This window comes from Lepidochelys kempii, chromosome 2 (assembly GCF_965140265.1).
Source record: "Lepidochelys kempii isolate rLepKem1 chromosome 2, rLepKem1.hap2, whole genome shotgun sequence".
Lineage (NCBI taxonomy): Eukaryota > Metazoa > Chordata > Testudines > Cheloniidae > Lepidochelys > Lepidochelys kempii.
Genome location: NC_133257.1, coordinates 88,832,093 through 88,851,571, shown reverse-complemented (window position 1 = coordinate 88,851,571; position 19,479 = coordinate 88,832,093). Strand labels below are relative to the sequence as shown.

General features: G+C 43.8%; 1 protein-coding gene across 5 annotated transcripts in view; it reads right to left on the bottom strand.

Annotated features, from left to right (window-relative positions):
• The window catches only part of MTCL1 (microtubule crosslinking factor 1), a 181,558-nt gene that overhangs the window by 22,991 nt on the left and 139,088 nt on the right, over positions 1 to 19,479 (bottom strand). For all 5 annotated transcript variants that reach the window (XM_073331570.1, XM_073331571.1, XM_073331573.1 and 2 more), the window contains 2 exons: positions 18,381 to 18,548; positions 3,680 to 3,934 (listed from right to left, as the gene is read on the bottom strand). In XM_073331570.1, coding sequence (XP_073187671.1) covers positions 3,680 to 3,934; positions 18,381 to 18,548 — 423 coding nt within the window. The remainder of the gene's footprint in view (positions 1 to 3,679; positions 3,935 to 18,380; positions 18,549 to 19,479) is intronic.

Here is a 19,479-nt window from a genome sequence, read left to right as displayed (position 1 = left end):
ACTAGATCAGTGTTTCTCAACCTTTTTGATACCAGGCACTGGCTTGCTGCTTTCCTAAACTGTGGCAGGGAGATTTCAGGGACTGGTGCCAGTCCACGGACTGGTCGTTGAGAAACACCGGACTAGGTGACCTCTTGAACTTCCTTCCAGTCCTATATTTCTATGGTTCTGTGGAAATTAGAAATATTAGTCTAAATTTTTCAAAAGTGACTAATGATTTTGGGTGTCCAACCTGAGATACTTTAAAGGGGCCTGATTTTCAAAAAGTGCTAAATCCTCAACATCTAAAAATCATTCTACTTTAAGGTGGCTCAGGTTGGTAATCCAAAACTTTTGGCACCAAAACAATCATTAGTCACTTTGTTGAAATGTTGGCAACAGTTGAAATGTTGGTATGTATACACACATGCACGCTGGGAGAAGAGGGATGAAATGCTCTTGTTCATACCTACAAAGAAAAACAACTTTGAACATAATTAATTTAAGAATTTTAAGTGCTAGGTGGTGTGTTCATGGCAAAATTAAGCTTGATATTATAATACAGGATGATGTCCCAAGGGGTAATACAGTGACAATGACGTTGAAGAGAGAATATTTAAAAGCTGTGAAAATAATTAGGTCACCAAGTTTTTTATGTCTGAGTACTATTCCCATAAACTATCCAAAATAAAATATTTCATAATTTGTATGTATCTCTCTCTCTCTCGTGTATTATGTAGGAACTATGAAGGCAGATAAGCAGAAAGCATGAGTCTGAAACTTGGCAAATATGATTTTGTTATCTTCTAGATTCTGTTTTCAAACATACATTCTGTTGTATTTTCCCCATACACTGAGTGTACAGAGCAAAACACTGTAAAGAAAGGGTTTAGAGATATGCTAATTGCTTCCATATAAAGCAGAGCATGACTAAGAGCTGAAAGGATATTGAACTAAAAGCCTGCAAATCTCTGGTAGTTTCCTGTCAGACAGGGAAATGCTTGCTCATAAACATAGATGGCTTTGTGAATTTATATGGGCAGAGAGCCATATTTTCAAAATGCCCCCCTCCCCCCCCACAGCAAGCAAGAGGCTCAGGGAGTAGCTCCTAGGCAGAGGGCAGGAGCAGCACATGGCAGTGGGGGGAGGGACAGCTGAACTGCCGGCAATTGGTAGCCTGCTGGGCGGCTGCTGCACAGGGAACTTAGGGGAACGGGGAGCTTACGGAGGGGCTGCTGGGCCACCCTGGTTCCAAGCCCCCACCAGCTAGCTCCAATGGGCTGCTCTTCCTGCAAGCAGTGGACAAAGCAGGCGGCTGCCAAAGGACGTTATAAGGGAGCATTGCACAACTTTAAACGAGCATGTTCCCTAATTGATCAGCAATGTAACAACGAAACAATGTTAACCGGGACGACTTTAAGTGAGGAGTTACTGTATTACTGATCCTCTGTAGTGATTTGAGACTGGAACTGGAATCTATCAGTGATACTGCAAACAAACACTTTATTGCACAACATAAACAACTAATTCTCACTCTGTTTCTGAACAATAACAAAAAGAAACAGTTCCAGGGTGAGTTGAGAGCTAATAAGTAGTCTACTAAAGATGATACAGATAGGTTACATCTGGTTTAAAGAAAATTAAAGGCTAGGAAACATTAAAAATTATTTCTCCACTAATTTTCGCTTCTAATCATGTTAAATTCCCCCGGAGTACTGAACAGACACAAGGGCGATATTGCTTACAAAACAAAACAAACTTCACAGGGACAGCAACCAAAACACCCAAACAGGTACTGAAGCATCTGTCAACAAATGTTTGCACCTGTGTCCCTTTAACACACAGGGAAACTTTCCTACAGCTATGAACTTCTTGTTTTGGGAACCAAATACACTCTTGGGAGGAGATCAGAGGTTTTTGCATTAGAACACCATTCTAGACACCATGGGAGAACATCAGTATAGTCATGCCATAGAAAGATTAAGCTGCTAAAACACCCCACAAAACTGAGAGTTAAGTGGTTTCTATTAGCAATTCTGCCACAGGACTAGTAGGTCCCATGCCTTAGTTGCTACATCTGAAAAACAGACATCATAATATTTACCTAAATTACAGGGTGTTGTACAGCCTAATTCATTAATGCTTGCAAAGCACCTTCAAAGATCCTAGGCTACCAGATGATAAAGAAATGCAGAATGCTATTTTTTATTATTATAAATGAAGAGAGAGAGGTTGAATCAATTTCAAAACTTTTTCCTCTGTCTGCACAGCTCTCTCTATCTGCCCTCCTTTCTTCTTGCCCAGATAGCCCATTTTAGAAGCCCTGTCTTCTCCCACATGTAGTGATGGTTTAAAGAATTATCAATAGTGTAGGATTTTTCCTGAATTCTCTGTGTTCAAACATCATGGAATAAATTAGGAGTACTCTTTAACCCACAATATGTGTTGCCTAGTGGGTCTTCGTTAGCTCCTCACTGAAGCACTTAAGGTGGGAGAGTGCAATAAAGAAAGTGTACCCTTTTCATAAATTGATTATGAAGAATACCAGACTTTTATCAATTTAACATGAAAAGCTAATTTGTATATCACCCAAGAGTAACTGCTGCCTAAAGAGCACACACTAATCTGGTGCAGTGCAGCTTTCAATGTCCCGTGGACAGAAAGTAACCAGTAAAATGCAAACTCAGAATTTCAATTGTTTTCTGTTCTTCTGATACATAATTTTGATCATAACAACTGTCAGCCAAAAACTGTGTTTTAACTTTTTCCTATTCAACTTTGAGGTGTGAGTCTGTCTGTGTGTCTTTTCCAGACAAATAATAATGCCATTGTGTCTACATTCAAATCAGTGAGTCTCCTGAGCATTTGGGCATGAAAACTGAGTAGTTAGATGTACAATTGCCAAATGTGCAACAGAAATGAGATGGGCAAAAACTGTGTATAAGCAGTATCAGAAGCAGCATTTGAATATTTGGCCTTACTGTAGCTACTTAGCTGTTATCAGACTGGCTTCTTCAGTATCATCATGTGCGTTACTTTACTAGAGAGAATAATTCAAATAGAGACTGAACTGTCATAGCTGCTTCATCTTTGGTGGTGAATTTATGGATGGTCAGATTTTCTGGGCAGGGAACCATCTGCCAAACCTTGACTAACGTAGGGTGGCCACCTTTCTAATGGCTGGTAACTGGACCCCCCAGACCACACACCTGCTCTGCCTCTTTCCCAGGCCCCACCCGCTTCTCTGCCTCTTCCTCCCCAGATCACAAAAGCCAGACATCAGGGCTTGTCAAGTGGCACGTGGACACACAAGCTGAAAACCGGACGTGTGGCAACCCCCTAGACTAATCCTAACTGTCGGATTTAGATTTTCAACAAGAAAAAAAGATGCATAAAAGGTTTCATATGGAGACAATCAATGTGATTGTGCATGTGTTGGGTAAATGGAACGAGGCAGGAAATGACCATTAACCTGAAACTGCTTTCTCAGATGCTAATAATCCATGCAACATACTGTGTTTCCCTCCCCTGCTCACCGTATTTTTATCATTGCATATTATGAGAAACACTAATGTGGCAAAGAACCCAACTTATTCCTCTGCAGTTTTTTAATAAAGTTTCTTGGCCGTGATCTGAATTTAGATAATATGTATCAATTAGCATATATAGCTAGTCACCTGATCAGCCAATGACCTCTTACCTGTTCTATCCTCCTCAGCAATTCCTTCTTTTGTCGCTCCCACTCTCGCCGGTCTCTGTCCAATCTATCCTGAAGCTCCATCTTTTCCCTGTTCCAATTCTTCTCACTGTGCTGGAGTTGCCATCGTAGGTCCATCACCAAGCTTTGACTGTCAGCCAGCAATTTCTTGTGCTCCTCTCTCTCCCTCTTAAATGTTCCTTTTGAATCAGTGGCCAAGACAGTTTCTCCCTGGGCTTTTTCATTCTTCCCTTCCAGCTGCCAGTAAAATGAGAAGCTGTTAGTTATTCTCATTTCCCAGGTAAAGCTTGTGCTAGACAAAGAAAGCCATTTTAAAGTGATACTGTTAATGTTTTCACACCCAAAGTATCACTAATCTTAAAATGCAGTTTTGCTCAAGAAAGGTAATGAAACTAATGGCACTCTGAGGACTCCTTGTTTTTTATGTTAACAGTTTCCAGATCCAGTCTGTTCAGTTTACCAAAAAAAGGTAATTTTCCTAAATGCCAGTTCTGCAAACCCATCCTGGGATCGGAGAGTCACACTGGCTCTTTCTGGCTTGTGCATATCACGGGCAATAAAGATAATACAGGGCCTAATTCTGACTTCATCACAATATCTGTGTAAGCACAATGGGCTGGTCCTCAGCTATGCTTGGGCTGCTTTGCATGGCTCCATCAGCGCAAAGCAGCCCTAAAGCCAGTGGATTTGTCCCCTGGGAGTCCTTCTGTACGGAGTAATCTTCAGGTAGCACGCAGAGGCTCTTATCCCACCCTTACTCATGGCTCCTGGTAAAGGGGAAAGCAACAGGACAAATGGCTGTAGCTGGGGCATCCCCAGGCCTCAGTAATCTCTGGCATTTGGAGTGGTCCCTTGAGCAGCCTTTAAACTAGGACTGGGGTCTTTTTTCATTCTGCCCCAGGATCATGGGAATGTAAATGTTACCTAACACTACCTCCCCCTGCTCTCCTTCAGTTTGTGCTGAAGACAGCTTAGCTGGACCAGAGGATCTGGCCCACTGTGTTCTGTTGGGTTTGTATAAATGTAAGGAAGGGAAGAATTTGGCCCTGAAACTGGAACCTCATTAGCAACTCTCTCAATGATGTGTGAACCAGAATCGATTCAGCCGCTTCTCCCTTAGATCTGCGGGCAAACAGGAGTAAAAAGTAGTGAAAACTCATTTTTGTCTCTAAAGCAAGAAGCAGTTACTCTGAATACACACAGGAGGCCTATCTGTTGGGAAAAAGCACACCTTCTGTGAAAGAAGATGACAACACTTTAAAATGCTTATTCCTGGGAAATATGTTCAGTTCGAAATACCTCTCTGACCAACAGGAAATTCATGCTGAATCTCAGGGCAAGTTATCCAAGAGTGATGCCTAAAGACTATGAAACAGTTTCCCAAAGGGAATGGTAGAAACCCCATCCCTTGAGTAACTTAAAACTGTACTACCGTGAGCTCTAGGGAATAATCCTGCATTGGGTACGGGGAGTGACAAATAGACTTAATAGATCTCTTCTACCTCTCACTTCTATGATCCTCTTATTTAAAAAACAGACACAGTTACCTATCAAATTATAAAAACAAATAGCTAATCTTAGTAATGTCCACAATAAACAATGTGTCCCACTGCCTAGGCTGTCTCTGCAGCAGTTAGCTAACAAGTACTGTATTATTTCTAGCCCTGTGCTGACAACATCTGATGACACTGTGCCCAGACAATGGGTCTTTTCTTACACCCATTTACACCTGTGAAAGCCTAATGAAGTGAGGTCTGACTACAAAGGGATCGCACTGGCAGAATTTGGTTCAATAAGCTGAAGTTGTTGATGAACAACCAGAAACACAGGTGCCAGGTTTAGCTCTCTTCAACACATGAGAAAAAGTAATATGAAAAAATTAAAACAGAAAGAGTAGAAATGTCAAACTTCTAAGAGGGGGTTCCTAAAAACAGAGACTAAAACAATAAGGCTAGAATTTCAAAAGCCCTCAACATTTGTCTAACTCTCTTCTCATTGGTCAGTGATAAAATTTCCATTGACTTCAATGGGACCAGAGTTAGACAGAGTTAGGGTACGTTTACGCCGGAGCTGAAAGGTGTAATTCTCAGTTCAAAGAGACATACCTGTGCTTTCTCTGATTGAGTTATTATGCTAAATATAGACTCATAGCGGTGACAGTGCAAGTGGTGGAATGGGCTAGCTGCCCCGAGTATGATCCCATCTGAGACCACAGGTATATGTCTATTTTTAGCATGCTAGCTCAATTGGAGATAGTGCAGCTATGTCTCCTCGAGCTGGAAATTTCACCTTCTAGCTCCAGCATAGACACACCCTGAAAGTTAGGATGATCTAGCTGGTAGATAGGGTGCTGAAATTGGACTCAGGAGATCTGGGATGAATATGCAACTCTGTCACAGAATTCCTAGGTGACCTTAGGCAAGTCAACATCATAAACCCGGTGCCTCAATTTCCTGTCTGTAAAATGAGGATAACATCTACCTAACACAGAAGTGTTGGAAGGATAAAATCCATTAATGATTCTGAGCTGCTCAGATACCACTGCAACAAGAACTGTATAAGTTACTAGATAGGAAATATGGGGAGCTGCCCTTTTTAAAATACCACCCTAAATAAATAAGAACTACAGAAAACTTCTAAAGGCGAAAACGTGCTATGCATTAATTTCATTTTAGCACAAGCGTGTCAGCCTCAAAAGCTTCTGATTCTTTCACATCATCAAGATAACAGAGCAACAGGCCCATTAGAAATACAGCATCTACATAGAGTAGATTAAATCCAGCTAACCCTCTCCCTATAATCGTTCTGATGGCAATGATGTTCCATTCATCTTTACACCTGAAACCAACATTTACAAGCATGGTCTTGTGCCCCTCACTTGACTGTTTATATTTCTCTCTCTCTCTCCAAGTTTTTGTCTTCCTTGAATAAGTTCCTCGCTCACCCCTGATATCTAGTGATGGCTAAAGGTGAGCTGCAAACATAGTACTCAGTCATGCATATCAGGCATTGTCCAGTCTTGGGTGGTGCAGAGCTACGCTGCTCCTGGGGGAGTACTGGATGGCATTATATCTTAGACAGGCATCACTGGCCATATTCTCCAGTGCAGTTTAGCCACTCAGGTGAACATAAAGCTTCAAGAGTAGCCAAGTTTGCTCTCTTAGTCCCCCCGGCCATATCCTGGTGCACACCCGGAAAGGCTTTCCGAAATTTAGCTCAAAAATGTACTCACTTCATTTACTGAGAAAGATGTAGCAAATGCTGCCAATTTCCAAGCTCATAATGTAAATAACAAACAAAGAAAAAGCTTCTTTTTTTTGTTACAGCTCTCAAATGTGTGTCCAAAAGGCTCCTGTTCCACTTGATGCTGCAGCAGACAGCAGATTGAAGAGTCACAGCTACCACTGCAGCCAGCCCATTGAGGGTCAGCCAAGTCATTTTAGTGCTGGATATGACATTGTGTGTAATGGGATTTTTCCAGGTGCAGAGGTAGAGTGGGGCTGGGGTGGAGGATTGGTATGGACTAGCTGTTAGCTCCTGCTGGGTTTACTTGGTAGCTGTCACACCACAGAATTATGCATGTTCGGGTTTTACTTCAAAGCCTGGGTCAGCCAACACAGCCAGGGAATCTAAATAGTCGGGTGAAGTAACTTTCATGTGGTTTCCTTACCTCTTAGCCTAACAAGGGGTCATTTAGGACACAGTTTTGAAATATTTACAGGTCCCCTTCAAGGGACATTAACACATCTTCAGATTTCCCATCCTACAACAGAAGCCCTAGGTGCTGGCTGCTAGAGCGCAATCTCAACCCTACAACTTCGTTAGAATGTGGGGGAACAATGTCACAACATGCAATAGCTGTAGCTAGCGTGTTATGTTGTGGAGACTTGCCAGAGACCAGGATTAAGTCTCAAGATGTCCGGCAGCAGTGAAACATCAAATGCAGGCTGAAAAGGAAGCCCCCTGTTTTTGCAATCTTCTTGTAATGTGTGGAGTTTGCATCATCATCCTTTGTAAGTAAATTTATTCTTATGTTTAGGAAATTACAGGACAAAAAGCAAACCTTGGCAAGATGCATTATCTTTCTCATTCTCCCTGTAACACTTGTTGCCTAAATATCTTAGAGCAAAATCTTCACCTTGGATGAACAAAAGAAAGCATGGTGGATTGGCCTGGTGCTGAATAAATGGTAGGTCCCTAAGCCATCTTGCATGTGAAAGGCAGGATAGCTCAGCGGGAGAGAGGGATGTGCACTAAAAAGGGAGTGTCATGCAACTCTTCTACAGTCTACAATAGACCTCAGATTATGAGCAGGGAAGCTGGTGACCAGACACCACCTCCAAAGCTACCAGACCACAATTCCTTGGCTGTGGAGCATGGAAAGAGCACACTAGACAGGTCGTCTTCCCCACACTCCAGAAATGAACCTGAAGGAGGAAGAGTCGTCCTGCAGCTTCTCTGCCCCAAGTGCACCTGTGCAACACAAAGCACGGTTTGGCTGTTACACTGATATCTCCCATACTCCAAGCTCTTCTAAATGCTCAGAAAAGCAAGATCTTTTGTTGGTCCATCTTAAGGTCCATCATTCTCTTTCATTATCTTAAAATCAAAGCCCAAGGGCCTTCCTGAAAAGTAAGACACACTCACAATCCTGCAGGTCAAGGCTTTCATTTTTAATGATGTGCACCCTATTAAATCTTCCTGTTGTACTCAAAAGCAGCAGGTATATTATCATGGCTGGCATGTAGTGCTTTTCTACCAGGAGAGTTTTCTTCCCTGACCCCTACACAGGGATCACCAGCCATCAAAATGTCAAACTTGCTTCAGTAACCATAAATTAACAGGTGACCATCTCAAGGAAAATACTCTTTCTAATCTGACTTATTGCTTCACAGGTAAACTAGAGTAGTCAGGAGAGCAAGAGAAACCAGGAAGGCACTGATTCTTTTATTCATTGTTGGGTGCCTTCATAGTTCTCGCACCCAGTGGCTAAAGAAGATTGCCACAGGAGGGAGAGATCTCACTACATCTGCCCAGGAGGAGAGGGAGCACTTCCTAGGGTATGTCTATGCTGGAGCTATAATTCTCAGCTTGGGACACATACCTGCACTAGCTCTGATGGAGCTAGTGAGCTAAAAGTAACAGTGGCTGCACAGACAGTGGGATGAGCTAGCTGTCCTGAGCCTCTACCTAGGGTTTCAGACGGGATTGTCCATGGGGCGGGTGGGCTAGCATGTCCCTGCAACTCATGGTACTGCAGCTATACTGTTATTTTTAGGGCGCTAGCTTGATCAGAACTAGCACAGGTTTATCTGCCTGAACTGGGAATTACACCTCTAGTGCCAGTGTGGAAGTACCCTAAGTGTGAACCCTAGCCAGGAAGAGAAGGGGAAGCTCTTCCTCTGCTTTTAGCAGAGCAGGGGGAGCTGCACTCCTCATTCCCCCTTATGGTAACCCCTACTCTTTATAACAGGTAAGATGGTGCCTCCCATCACCATGACATGGTAGGTTGAACCATGATTGACGTGACTGACCTGGATTGATTGATTCAAGTTTTTATTATTCCACGTTTTCACAGAATATGAAATGATATTACCGCAACTACTCAAAGCTGATACTTGGCATAAGTCATTCACCAGTTCCTCTTCCACTGATTTTGAGAATGAACCTACAGAGAATGTTTTGGTTTTTGAACTGCTAGTGTTATGTTTTGTTATTTCTGTCTTCCTTGTGGTTGAGAGTACATGTGTTATATCGCAATGGGATGATCATTGGGACTATCATAATTGACATTCCGATGATTTATGTGGTATCTTTATTGATATTTCATTAGTGGGCTTGTCTTTATCATGATGTGCAGATATCACTCAGATATTGGTAAGAGATGATCTCCGTGTGTTACATGCTGTCATAAATATAAAGGGAAGGGTAAACCCCTTTGAAATCCCTCCTGGCCAGGGGAAAGCTCCTCTCACCTGTAAAGGGTTAAGAAGCTAAAGGTAACCTCGCTGGCACCTGACCAAAATGACCAATGAGGAGACAAGATACTTTCAAAAGCTGGGAGGAGGGAGAGAAACAAAGGGTCTGTGTCTGTCTGTAGTCGTCTTGGCCGGGGACAGAACAGGAATGGAGTCTTAGAACTTTTAGTAAGTAATCTAGCTAGGTATGTGTTAGATTATGATTTCTTTAAATGGCTGAGAAAAGAATTGTGCTGAATAGAATAACTATTTCTGTCTGTGTATCTTTTTTGTAACTTAAGGTTTTGCCTAGAGGGGTTCTCTATGTTTTTGAATCTAATTACCCTGTAAGATATATACCATCCTGATTTTACAGGGGGGATTTCTTTATTTCTATTTACTTCTATTTTTTAATTAAAAGTCTTCTTGTAAAACACTGAATGCTTTTTCATTGTTCTCAGATCCAAGGGTTTGGGTTTGTGGTCACCTATGCAAATTGCTGAGGCTTTTTATCCAACATTTCCCAGGAAAGGGGGGGTGCAAGTGTTGGGAGGATTGTTCATTGTTCTTAAGATCCAAGGGTCTGGGTCTGTAGTCACCTAGGCAAATTGGTGAGGCTTTTTACCAAACCTTGTCCAGGAAGTGGGGTGCAAGGTTTTGGGAAGTATTTTGGGGGGAAGGACGCGTCCAAACAGCTCTTCCCCAGTAACCAGTATTAGTTTGGTGGTGGTAGCGGCCAGTCCAAGGACAACGGGTGGAATATTTTGTACCTTGGGGAAGTTTTGACCTAAGCTGGTAAAGATAAGCTTAGGAGGTTTTTCATGCAGGTCCCCACATCTGTACCCTAGAGTTCAGAGTGGGGGAGGAACCTTGACATGGTGGCACAGTGGTGGGATTAACCTGAAATCATTTTGAGATCCAGTTGAGATTTTTTGAACTAGAAATACAGATTTTAAAAAGGAATTTTTAGGAAGTCCAGAAGGCAGCTTTGAAACTGAAAGCAGCTTGGTTTCTCTCTGCTTTGTGGCCAAGCAGAGACAAAAGGGGATTATCTTGTGAATTGCAGGTTTTCTTTGCCTGGAGGCAGGGTACTTAACTCCTGCAGGGAAATTCACAGTCTTCCAACCCAGAGGTTTTTGGTTTTTTTTCTTTTCTTCCTAAAAGTAAATAGGGGGTGTGTGCTCTACCCATTTGCCTGGAGACAAAAGTGGCAGGGTTTTTTTTAGGATTTTGATTTTTTTTTTTGTTTTACAAGGAGCACAGGTTTGAAAAGAAATTTTTTTTCTTCTTTGGGCTGGGTAAGCAGGTTTCCAAGTAGTTGGAGGTTTTTTGCTTTAATTTGGGCCCAGAGCAGAGACAAGGGAATTGTCTTTTTCTGTAGGCTGACAATCACTATCAGAGAATAGGTATTCTATTCCAGCACAGCAAAATTTTACAGCCAAGTTTTGTTTGTTTATTTCTAAACCTCGGGTGTAAAGTTAGTTAAAAACAGAGAGGTTAGAATGGCCAAATCCTCAGCTCGACTACAGCTGGAATTAGCCAAATTTCAGGCTGAGGAAAAACAAAGGGAACATGAAAGACAGATAGAACTCATGCGGCTGAAGAAGGGAGGAGAAGGAAGAAGAGAGGAAGCATGTGGAGGAGGAGAAGGAAAAAGAGAGGAAGCATGTGGAGGAGATGGAGAGGATAAAGGCCCAGCAGAATATACCAACAAACCCTAGCAATCCTTCTCCAGGTACCACTTCCCATCCCAGAAAGTTCCCCACCTACAAGGCAGGTGATGATACTGAGGCCTTCTTAGAAAACTTCGAAAGGGCCTGCCTTGGGTACAACATCTCTACTGACCAATACATGGTAGAGCTGAGGCCGCAGCTCAGTGGACCCTTAGCTGAGGTGGCAGCTGAAATGCCTAAAGAACACATGAACAAGTATGAACTGTTTAAATCCAAGGCGAGAGTCAGAATGGGGATAACACCCGAGCAGTCTCGTCGGAGGTTCAGAGCCCTAAGGTGGAAACCAGACATGTCATTTACCCGACATGCCTACCACATTGTAAAACATTGGGATGCCTGGATATCAGGAGCAAGTGTTGAATCTCCAGTAAATTTGCCCTTCCTAATGCAAATGGAACAATTCTTAGAGGGTGTTCCTGAGGAAATAGAAAGATACATCCTAGATGGGAAACCCAAAACTGTAATTGAGGCAGGAGAGATTGGAGCCAGATGGGTGGAGGTGGCAGAGAAGAAGAAAACTGGTCGCAGTTGGAGCGGAGACCAGAAGGGACCACCCCAGACCACACCCTATTACCGGGGGCCGCCCAAAGCCCCACCTACCTCCCAAAGAACCCTCCAGACCCCTTATCGTCCCACCACCCCGTTCTCCAGCAACCCTCCTCGCCCCAGTGACCCGTCAGCTGGACGATGTTTTAAGTGTAACGAGCTGGGGCATGTAAAGGCCAACTGCCCCAAGAACCCCAACAGATTACAGTTCATTGCACCGGAATCACACCAGAGGTCCACAGGCCCAGATACCTCCCAGATACCCTTGGAGCGGAGGGAAACTGTGAGTGTGGGTGGGAAGAAGGTCACCGCGTGGAGGGACACCGGAGCACAAGTGTCAGCTATCCATGCTTCCTTAGTGGACCCCAATTTAATCAACCCAGAGATCCAAGTGACGATTCAACCCTTCAAGTCCAACTCTTTCAATTTGCCTACAGCCAAGTTGCCTGTCCAGTACAAGGGCTGGTCAGGAATGTGGACTTTTGCAGTCTATGATGATTATCCCATCCCCATGCTGTTGGGGGAAGACTTGGCCAATCATGTGAAGCAGGCCAAGAGGGTGGGAATGGTCACCCGCAACCAGGCTAAACAAGCCGTGAGGCCTAGCTCTGTTCCGGAAACTTCTATCAGGACCCAGTCAGAGGTGATGGACCTGGACCCCAGGCCAATGTCTGCAACAGCAGTAGTGGATCCAGTCCCAGAGACCCAGACGGAACCAGTCCCAGAACCGGAACCAGCCGAACAACCAACACCAGACCCCGTGTCAGCACTGAATCCAGTACTTGCAACCTCAACACCAGAGGGCCCCACCGAACCTGAACTGGCAGCAGCCGATAACCCTACACAAGAGGCTCAGCCGGAGCCTGAATCCCAACATAGTGCACCAGCGGAGAGCGGTTCACAGTCAACAGAAACAGCTCCATCCCCTATCTCGCTTCCAGAGGGACCAAGCCTAGGTCCACAATCCCATGAGGAACTGATGTCTCCAGCATCAAGGGAACAGTTCCAGACCGAACAGGAAGCAGATGAAAGCCTCCAGAGAGCTTGGACGGCGGCACGGAGCAACCCACCGCCTCTCAGCTCTTCTAATCGATCCAGGTTTGTTGTAGAAAGAGGACTTTTATACAAGGAAACTCTTTCTGGGGGACACCAGGAAGACTGGCATCCTCAGAGACAGTTGGTAGTTCCAACTAAATACCGGGCCAAGCTCTTGAGCTTAGCCCATGATCACCCTAGTGGCCATGCTGGGGTGAACAGGACCAAAGACCGTTTGGGGGGGTCATTCCACTGGGAGGGAATGGGCAAGGATGTTTCTACCTATGTCCAGTCTTGTGAGGTGTGCCAAAGAGTGGGAAAACCCCAAGACCAGGTCAAAGCTCCTCTCCAGCCACTCCCCATCATTGAAGTTCCATTTCAGCGAGTAGCTGTGGATATTCTGGGTCCTTTTCCGAAAAAGACACCCAGAGGAAAGCAGTACATACTGACTTTCATGGATTTTGCCACCCGATGGCCGGAAGCAGTAGCTCTAAGCAACACCAGGGCTAAAAGTGTGTGCCAGGCACTAGCAGACATTTTTGCCAGGGTAGGTTGGCCCTCCGACATCCTCACAGATGCAGGGACTAATTTCCTGGCAGGAACTATGAAAAACCTTTGGGAAGCTCATGGGGTAAATCACTTGGTTGCCACTCCTTACCATCATCAAACAAATGGCATGGTGGAGAAGTTTAATGGAACTTTGGGGGCCATGATACGTAAATTCGTAAATGAGCACTCCAATGATTGGGACCTAGTATTGCAGCAGTTGCTCTTTGCCTACAGAGCTGTACCACATCCCAGTTTAGGGTTTTCCCCATTTGAACTTGTATATGGCCGTGAGGTTAAGGGGCCATTGCAGTTGGTGAAGCAGCAATGGGAGGGATTTACACCTTCTCCAGGAACTAACATTCTGGACTTTGTAACCAACCTACAAAACACCCTCCGAACCTCTTTAGCCCTTGCTAGAGAAAACTTACAGGATGCTCAAAAAGAGCAAAAAGCCTGGTATGATAAACATGCCAGAGAGCGTTCCTTCAAAGTAGGAGACCAGGTCATGGTCTTAAAGGCACTCCAGGCCCATAAAATGGAAGCATCGTGGGAAGGGCCATTCGTGGTCCAGGAGCGCCTGGGAGCTGTTAATTATCTCATAGCATTCCCCACCTCCAACCGAAAGCCTAAGGTGTATCATATTAATTCTCTAAAGCCCTTTTATTCCAGAGAATTAAAGGTTTGTCAGTTTACAGCCCAGGGAGGAGACGACGCTGAGTGGCCTGAAGGTGTCTACTACGAAGGGAAATGTGCTGGTGGTGTGGAAGAGGTGAACCTCTCCATGACCCTTGGGCGTATGCAGCGACAGCAGATCCAGGAGCTGTGCACTAGCTACGCGCCAACGTTCTCAGCCACCCCAGGACTGACTGAACGGGCATACCACTCCATTGACACAGGTAATGCTCACCCAATTAGGGTCCAACCTTACCGGGTGTCTCCTCAAGCTAAAACTGCTATAGAACGGGAGATCCAGGATATGTTACAGATGGGTGTAATCCGCCCCTCTGAAAGTGCATGGGCATCTCCAGTGGTTCTAGTTCCCAAACCAGATGGGGAAATACGTTTTTGCGTGGACTACCGTAAGCTAAATGCTGTAACTCGCCCAGACAACTATCCCATGCCACGCACAGATGAACTATTAGAGAAACTGGGAAGGGCCCAGTTCATCTCTACCTTGGACTTAACCAAGGGGTACTGGCAGGTACCGCTAGATGAATCTGCCAAGGAAAGGTCAGCCTTCATCACACATCTCGGGCTGTATGAATTTAATGTACTCCCTTTCGGGCTGCGAAATGCACCCGCCACTTTCCAAAGACTTGTAGATGGTCTCCTAGCGGGATTAGGAGAATATGCAGTCGCCTACCTTGACGATGTGGCCATATTTTCGGATTCCTGGGCAGACCACCTGGAACATCTACAAAAAGTCCTTGAGCGCATAAGGGAGGCAGGACTAACTGTTAAGGCTAAGAAGTGTCAAATAGGCCTAAACAGAGTGACTTACCTTGGACACCAGGTGGGTCAAGGAACTATCAGCCCCCTACAGGCCAAAGTGGATGCTATCCAAAAGTGGCCTGTCCCAAAGTCAAAGAAACAGGTTCAATCCTTCTTAGGCTTGGCCGGTTATTACAGACGATTTGTACCGCACTACAGCCAAATCACTGCCCCACTGACAGACCTAACCAAAAAGAAACAGCCAAATGCTGTTCAGTGGACCGGAAAGTGTCAGAAGGCCTTTAACAAGCTTAAAGCGACACTCATGTCTGACCCTGTACTAAGGGCCCCAGACTTTGACAAACCGTTCCTAGTAACCACAGATGCATCCGAGCGTGGTGTGGGAGCAGTTTTAATGCAGAAAGGACCTGATCAAGAATTCCACCCTGTAGTGTTTCTCAGCAAAAAACTGTCTGAGAGGGAAAGCAACTGGTCAGTCACTGAAAAAGAATGTTATGCCATTGTCTACGCTCTGGAAAAGCTACGCCCATATGTTTGGGGACAGCGTTTCCACCTGCAAACCGACCATGCTGCACTAAAGTGGCTTCACACTGTCAAAGAAACTAACAAAAAACTTCTTCGGTGGAGTTTAGCTCTCCAAGATTTTGATTTCGTCATCCAACACATCTCATGAGCTTCTAACAAAGTGGCTGATGCACTCTCCCGTGAAAGTTTCCCAGAATCAACTGGTTAAAATCGTCCTTGAGATGTGGAAAATATTGTTAGTCTTTATGTACTTGGTAGTATATTTAGAGATGCATGTGTCTTATTAACTCTGTTTTCCTAGAGCTCCAGGAAGAAATCCCAGCCAGTGTTTCACCCTAGCTGAGATTTGGGGGGCGTGTCATAAATATAAAGGGAAGGGTAAACCCCTTTGAAATCCCTCCTGGCCAGGGGAAAGCTCCTCTCACCTGTAAAGGGTTAAGAAGCTAAAGGTAACCTCGCTGGCACCTGACCAAAATGACCAATGAGGAGACAAGATACTTTCAAAAGCTGGGAGGAGGGAGAGAAACAAAGGGTCTGTGTCTGTCTGTAGTCGTCTTGGCCGGGGACAGAACAGGAATGGAGTCTTAGAACTTTTAGTAAGTAATCTAGCTAGGTATGTGTTAGATTATGATTTCTTTAAATGGCTGAGAAAAGAATTGTGCTGAATAGAATAACTATTTCTGTCTGTGTATCTTTTTTGTAACTTAAGGTTTTGCCTAGAGGGGTTCTCTATGTTTTTGAATCTAATTACCCTGTAAGATATATACCATCCTGATTTTACAGGGGGGATTTCTTTATTTCTATTTACTTCTATTTTTTAATTAAAGGTCTTCTTGTAAAACACTGAATGCTTTTTCATTGTTCTCAGATCCAAGGGTTTGGGTTTGTGGTCACCTATGCAAATTGGTGAGGCTTTTTATCCAACATTTCCCAGGAAAGGGGGGGTGCAAGTGTTGGGAGGATTGTTCATTGTTCTTAAGATCCAAGGGTCTGGGTCTGTAGTCACCTAGGCAAATTGGTGAGGCTTTTTACCAAACCTTGTCCAGGAAGTGGGGTGCAAGGTTTTGGGAAGTATTTTGGGGGGAAGGACGCGTCCAAACAGCTCTTCCCCAGTAACCAGTATTAGTTTGGTGGTGGTAGCGGCCAGTCTAAGGATAACGGTAATATTTTGTACCTTGGGGAAGTTTTGACCTAAGCTGGTAAAGATAAGCTTAGGAGGTTTTTCATGCAGGTCCCCACATCTGTACCCTAGAGTTCAGAGTGGGGGAGGAACCTTGACACATGCTGATCCGTTTTATTCTTTGCATTGATTTTGGGAAGTGCGGGGGGGAGGAGGAGGAAGGGAGACAAGAGAACCAATCACCACCCAACAACTGCCATGTGACAGGAAATATTACCAGTAGGATCACACAATGATAAAGTTAGCAAGAGGGATCTTACTGAGCCTGATATAACCACTAGTTTGAAGGGTGCTAAAGACTGAAATCTATTTTTTCCTGTGTCAGTGTGTAGTGAGCAACACTCCTCCACCCACTTATGCCAATCATGGTGCTGACTACTTTTCTATCTGAATGACAAATGCACACATCCACAAAAACACGAATGCACACAAACTCCATGCTAACAACTGCAGTTTGCCTCTTTTCTTATGTTTTGTTCTTTACTCCCATTTAAAGGTTAATTTAAGAAAAACCTGCCATCAAGGGTGTTTTTTTTTAAAATAAACAATCAATTATCAGAACATTTGTGTACACTTATAAGCATTTGATCAGAAAACGGATTTCAATTCCACTACATATAAATAAAAGCTACTCCTGTACTCAGAGAAAACCCTCTAGCATACAAACTGGGAAAGGAGCGTTCAGGTCTGAATGCTGTGAGTCAGACTGAGTCTCTTGACAGTGCTCTGATGTACAGTAAATCCTCTAAAATGTGTCACCTGTGTAGTGAATATTTTTATTATATCTGCTTTCCACAGATGATTTAAAGCTACACAACTTTTTATAGATAATACAAAGCTACAAATCTTTCTTACAGGACCTAAACACTCAATTTTGCCCCTTCAATGCCATACACTAATACTTTAGTCCATCAGAATCAGAAATGGATCCTAGTGGTTTTCTGCTGGCTTGTTTTTATACCACCACAGAAAACACGAGCACCTCCTGTGATCAGCAATACATAGCACTGCAGCACCAGGCATATGAAGTGATATATATGATTCTAATAATAGCCTACAACAACAGGCAGATAAAGCTTCCCTTTCAACTGGACACAACACAGCATCATCCAGCGACTCTGACTTGCTGGTTTAAACATTAACCTACTGATCTGATGGCTTAATATTATTAATGGGCTGTTTTCTTTTCAGAAAGCATCTAGTGCAGCAGTTATTGATGTACCATTCTGAGGCACCGAACTAGCATCATGGCCTAGTTACTTGAGTGAATGAGAAATTATTAGGGAAACACCAGAATATCAAGAAACGTTTTCTTATCCATACACCGATCAGATACAGACACCCACACATTTCGTGCCCTTTGCTGAGCAATTACCAGCCCACTCTTATAATAAAATAAAGGGCCAGATTCCTCTACCCTTGATCACTCTGAATAGTAGCTTACTCCATTAATAGTCACCCTGATGTAACTGAAGTCAATGGGGCTACTCATGGAGTAAGGCACTACTCAGGTGAGGTAGGCTGCAGGAACCTGGCATAAAATAAATAAATATGATCCCTTATGTGACTCTCATGGATTTCTTATTCCAGTAAGTGATTAAAACCAATTCTCGTCAATTACTTTCACTTAGCTCCAAACCAGGTTGGGAATCAGGCCTTTAAATGAAAAATCACGTGTCTTTTGGCACAGAGCTTGCGTACGGTACCTGTTCCAGACGACACTTCAGCTCAGTCCATTCCACCTCCCAAGCTGCCTTGTCTGTGGCATACTGGTGCTGGAGCCCATGTCGCTCTCGTTCATCATCCCGGAGCTCAGAACGGAAGTCGTCTAACAAGGTTTTCAGAGCATTTAAGAGCCTCCGGTTTTCACTTGCCTGCAGGAACAAAAACCAAAATCATTATTAATTCTCCCTCTTCTTCAGAGGGAAAATGCTCACATTCTTGTCAACAGCATGAAGGAGAAAAGGATCAGACATATAGGGTAAGAAGTGACATAAGCATCTTACAAAAAAACCTAAAGAGGAATGTTTGTACATAGTCGCTATGAAGTGTCAGTGTTCAAAGGATCTGATCCTGCAGGGTGCTCAGCATCTTTCATGGGATTTGAGGGCACGCACAGCATCTTGAAGGAGGTACTCAGCACCTCTCAGGATAGAGGCCATAAATTATAACTTCTGTGGCTCTTAAGTTTCTAATTTTAAGCCAAGAAATCATTTCTGATCTTACATGTGCAACTGTGTGTCTCATACAGTCTTCTGCTGAGCACCAAAACTCAAGTTATGTGTAAATTACAGAAGATGATAAAGGATCCATTTCTGATGCTTTGGCATTACAGACAATGTTTGAAAGTCTCCATTTTGAGCAGAGCAGCATTGTTTAGATGCAGAGTGATTAATTATTCTGCTCTTCAGAGGTACCCTCAACCCTGTGCACTTCTGTATAGGATGGCGTTGCGTATGGGCGCAGTCTGTTTTGGAAGCAAGTATGCTATGGGGTCTACTTTTCCTCTTTCCGCATATGATCAGAGAGCCAATCCCTGTCCAAACAGTGGGAATATTTTTGCTGCATTTAAAATGTTCTATGACAGATACAGTGTTAGGCAGAAACCAGGCAAAGTAAAAGTTTAGTTCAGGGTTAACCTGAGAGCTGGGCACACACGTTTTGTCAACACTGATGAGCCTTTTGCTGTTTGCTTTCTGCAACTATTCCAGTGAACAGCGCATGCAGTGAATTTTAAGCAAAATATTGTAGAATATTTGTGAAAAGCTCATATTCAGTCAGTCAATAAATCAAAAGTAATCCCTC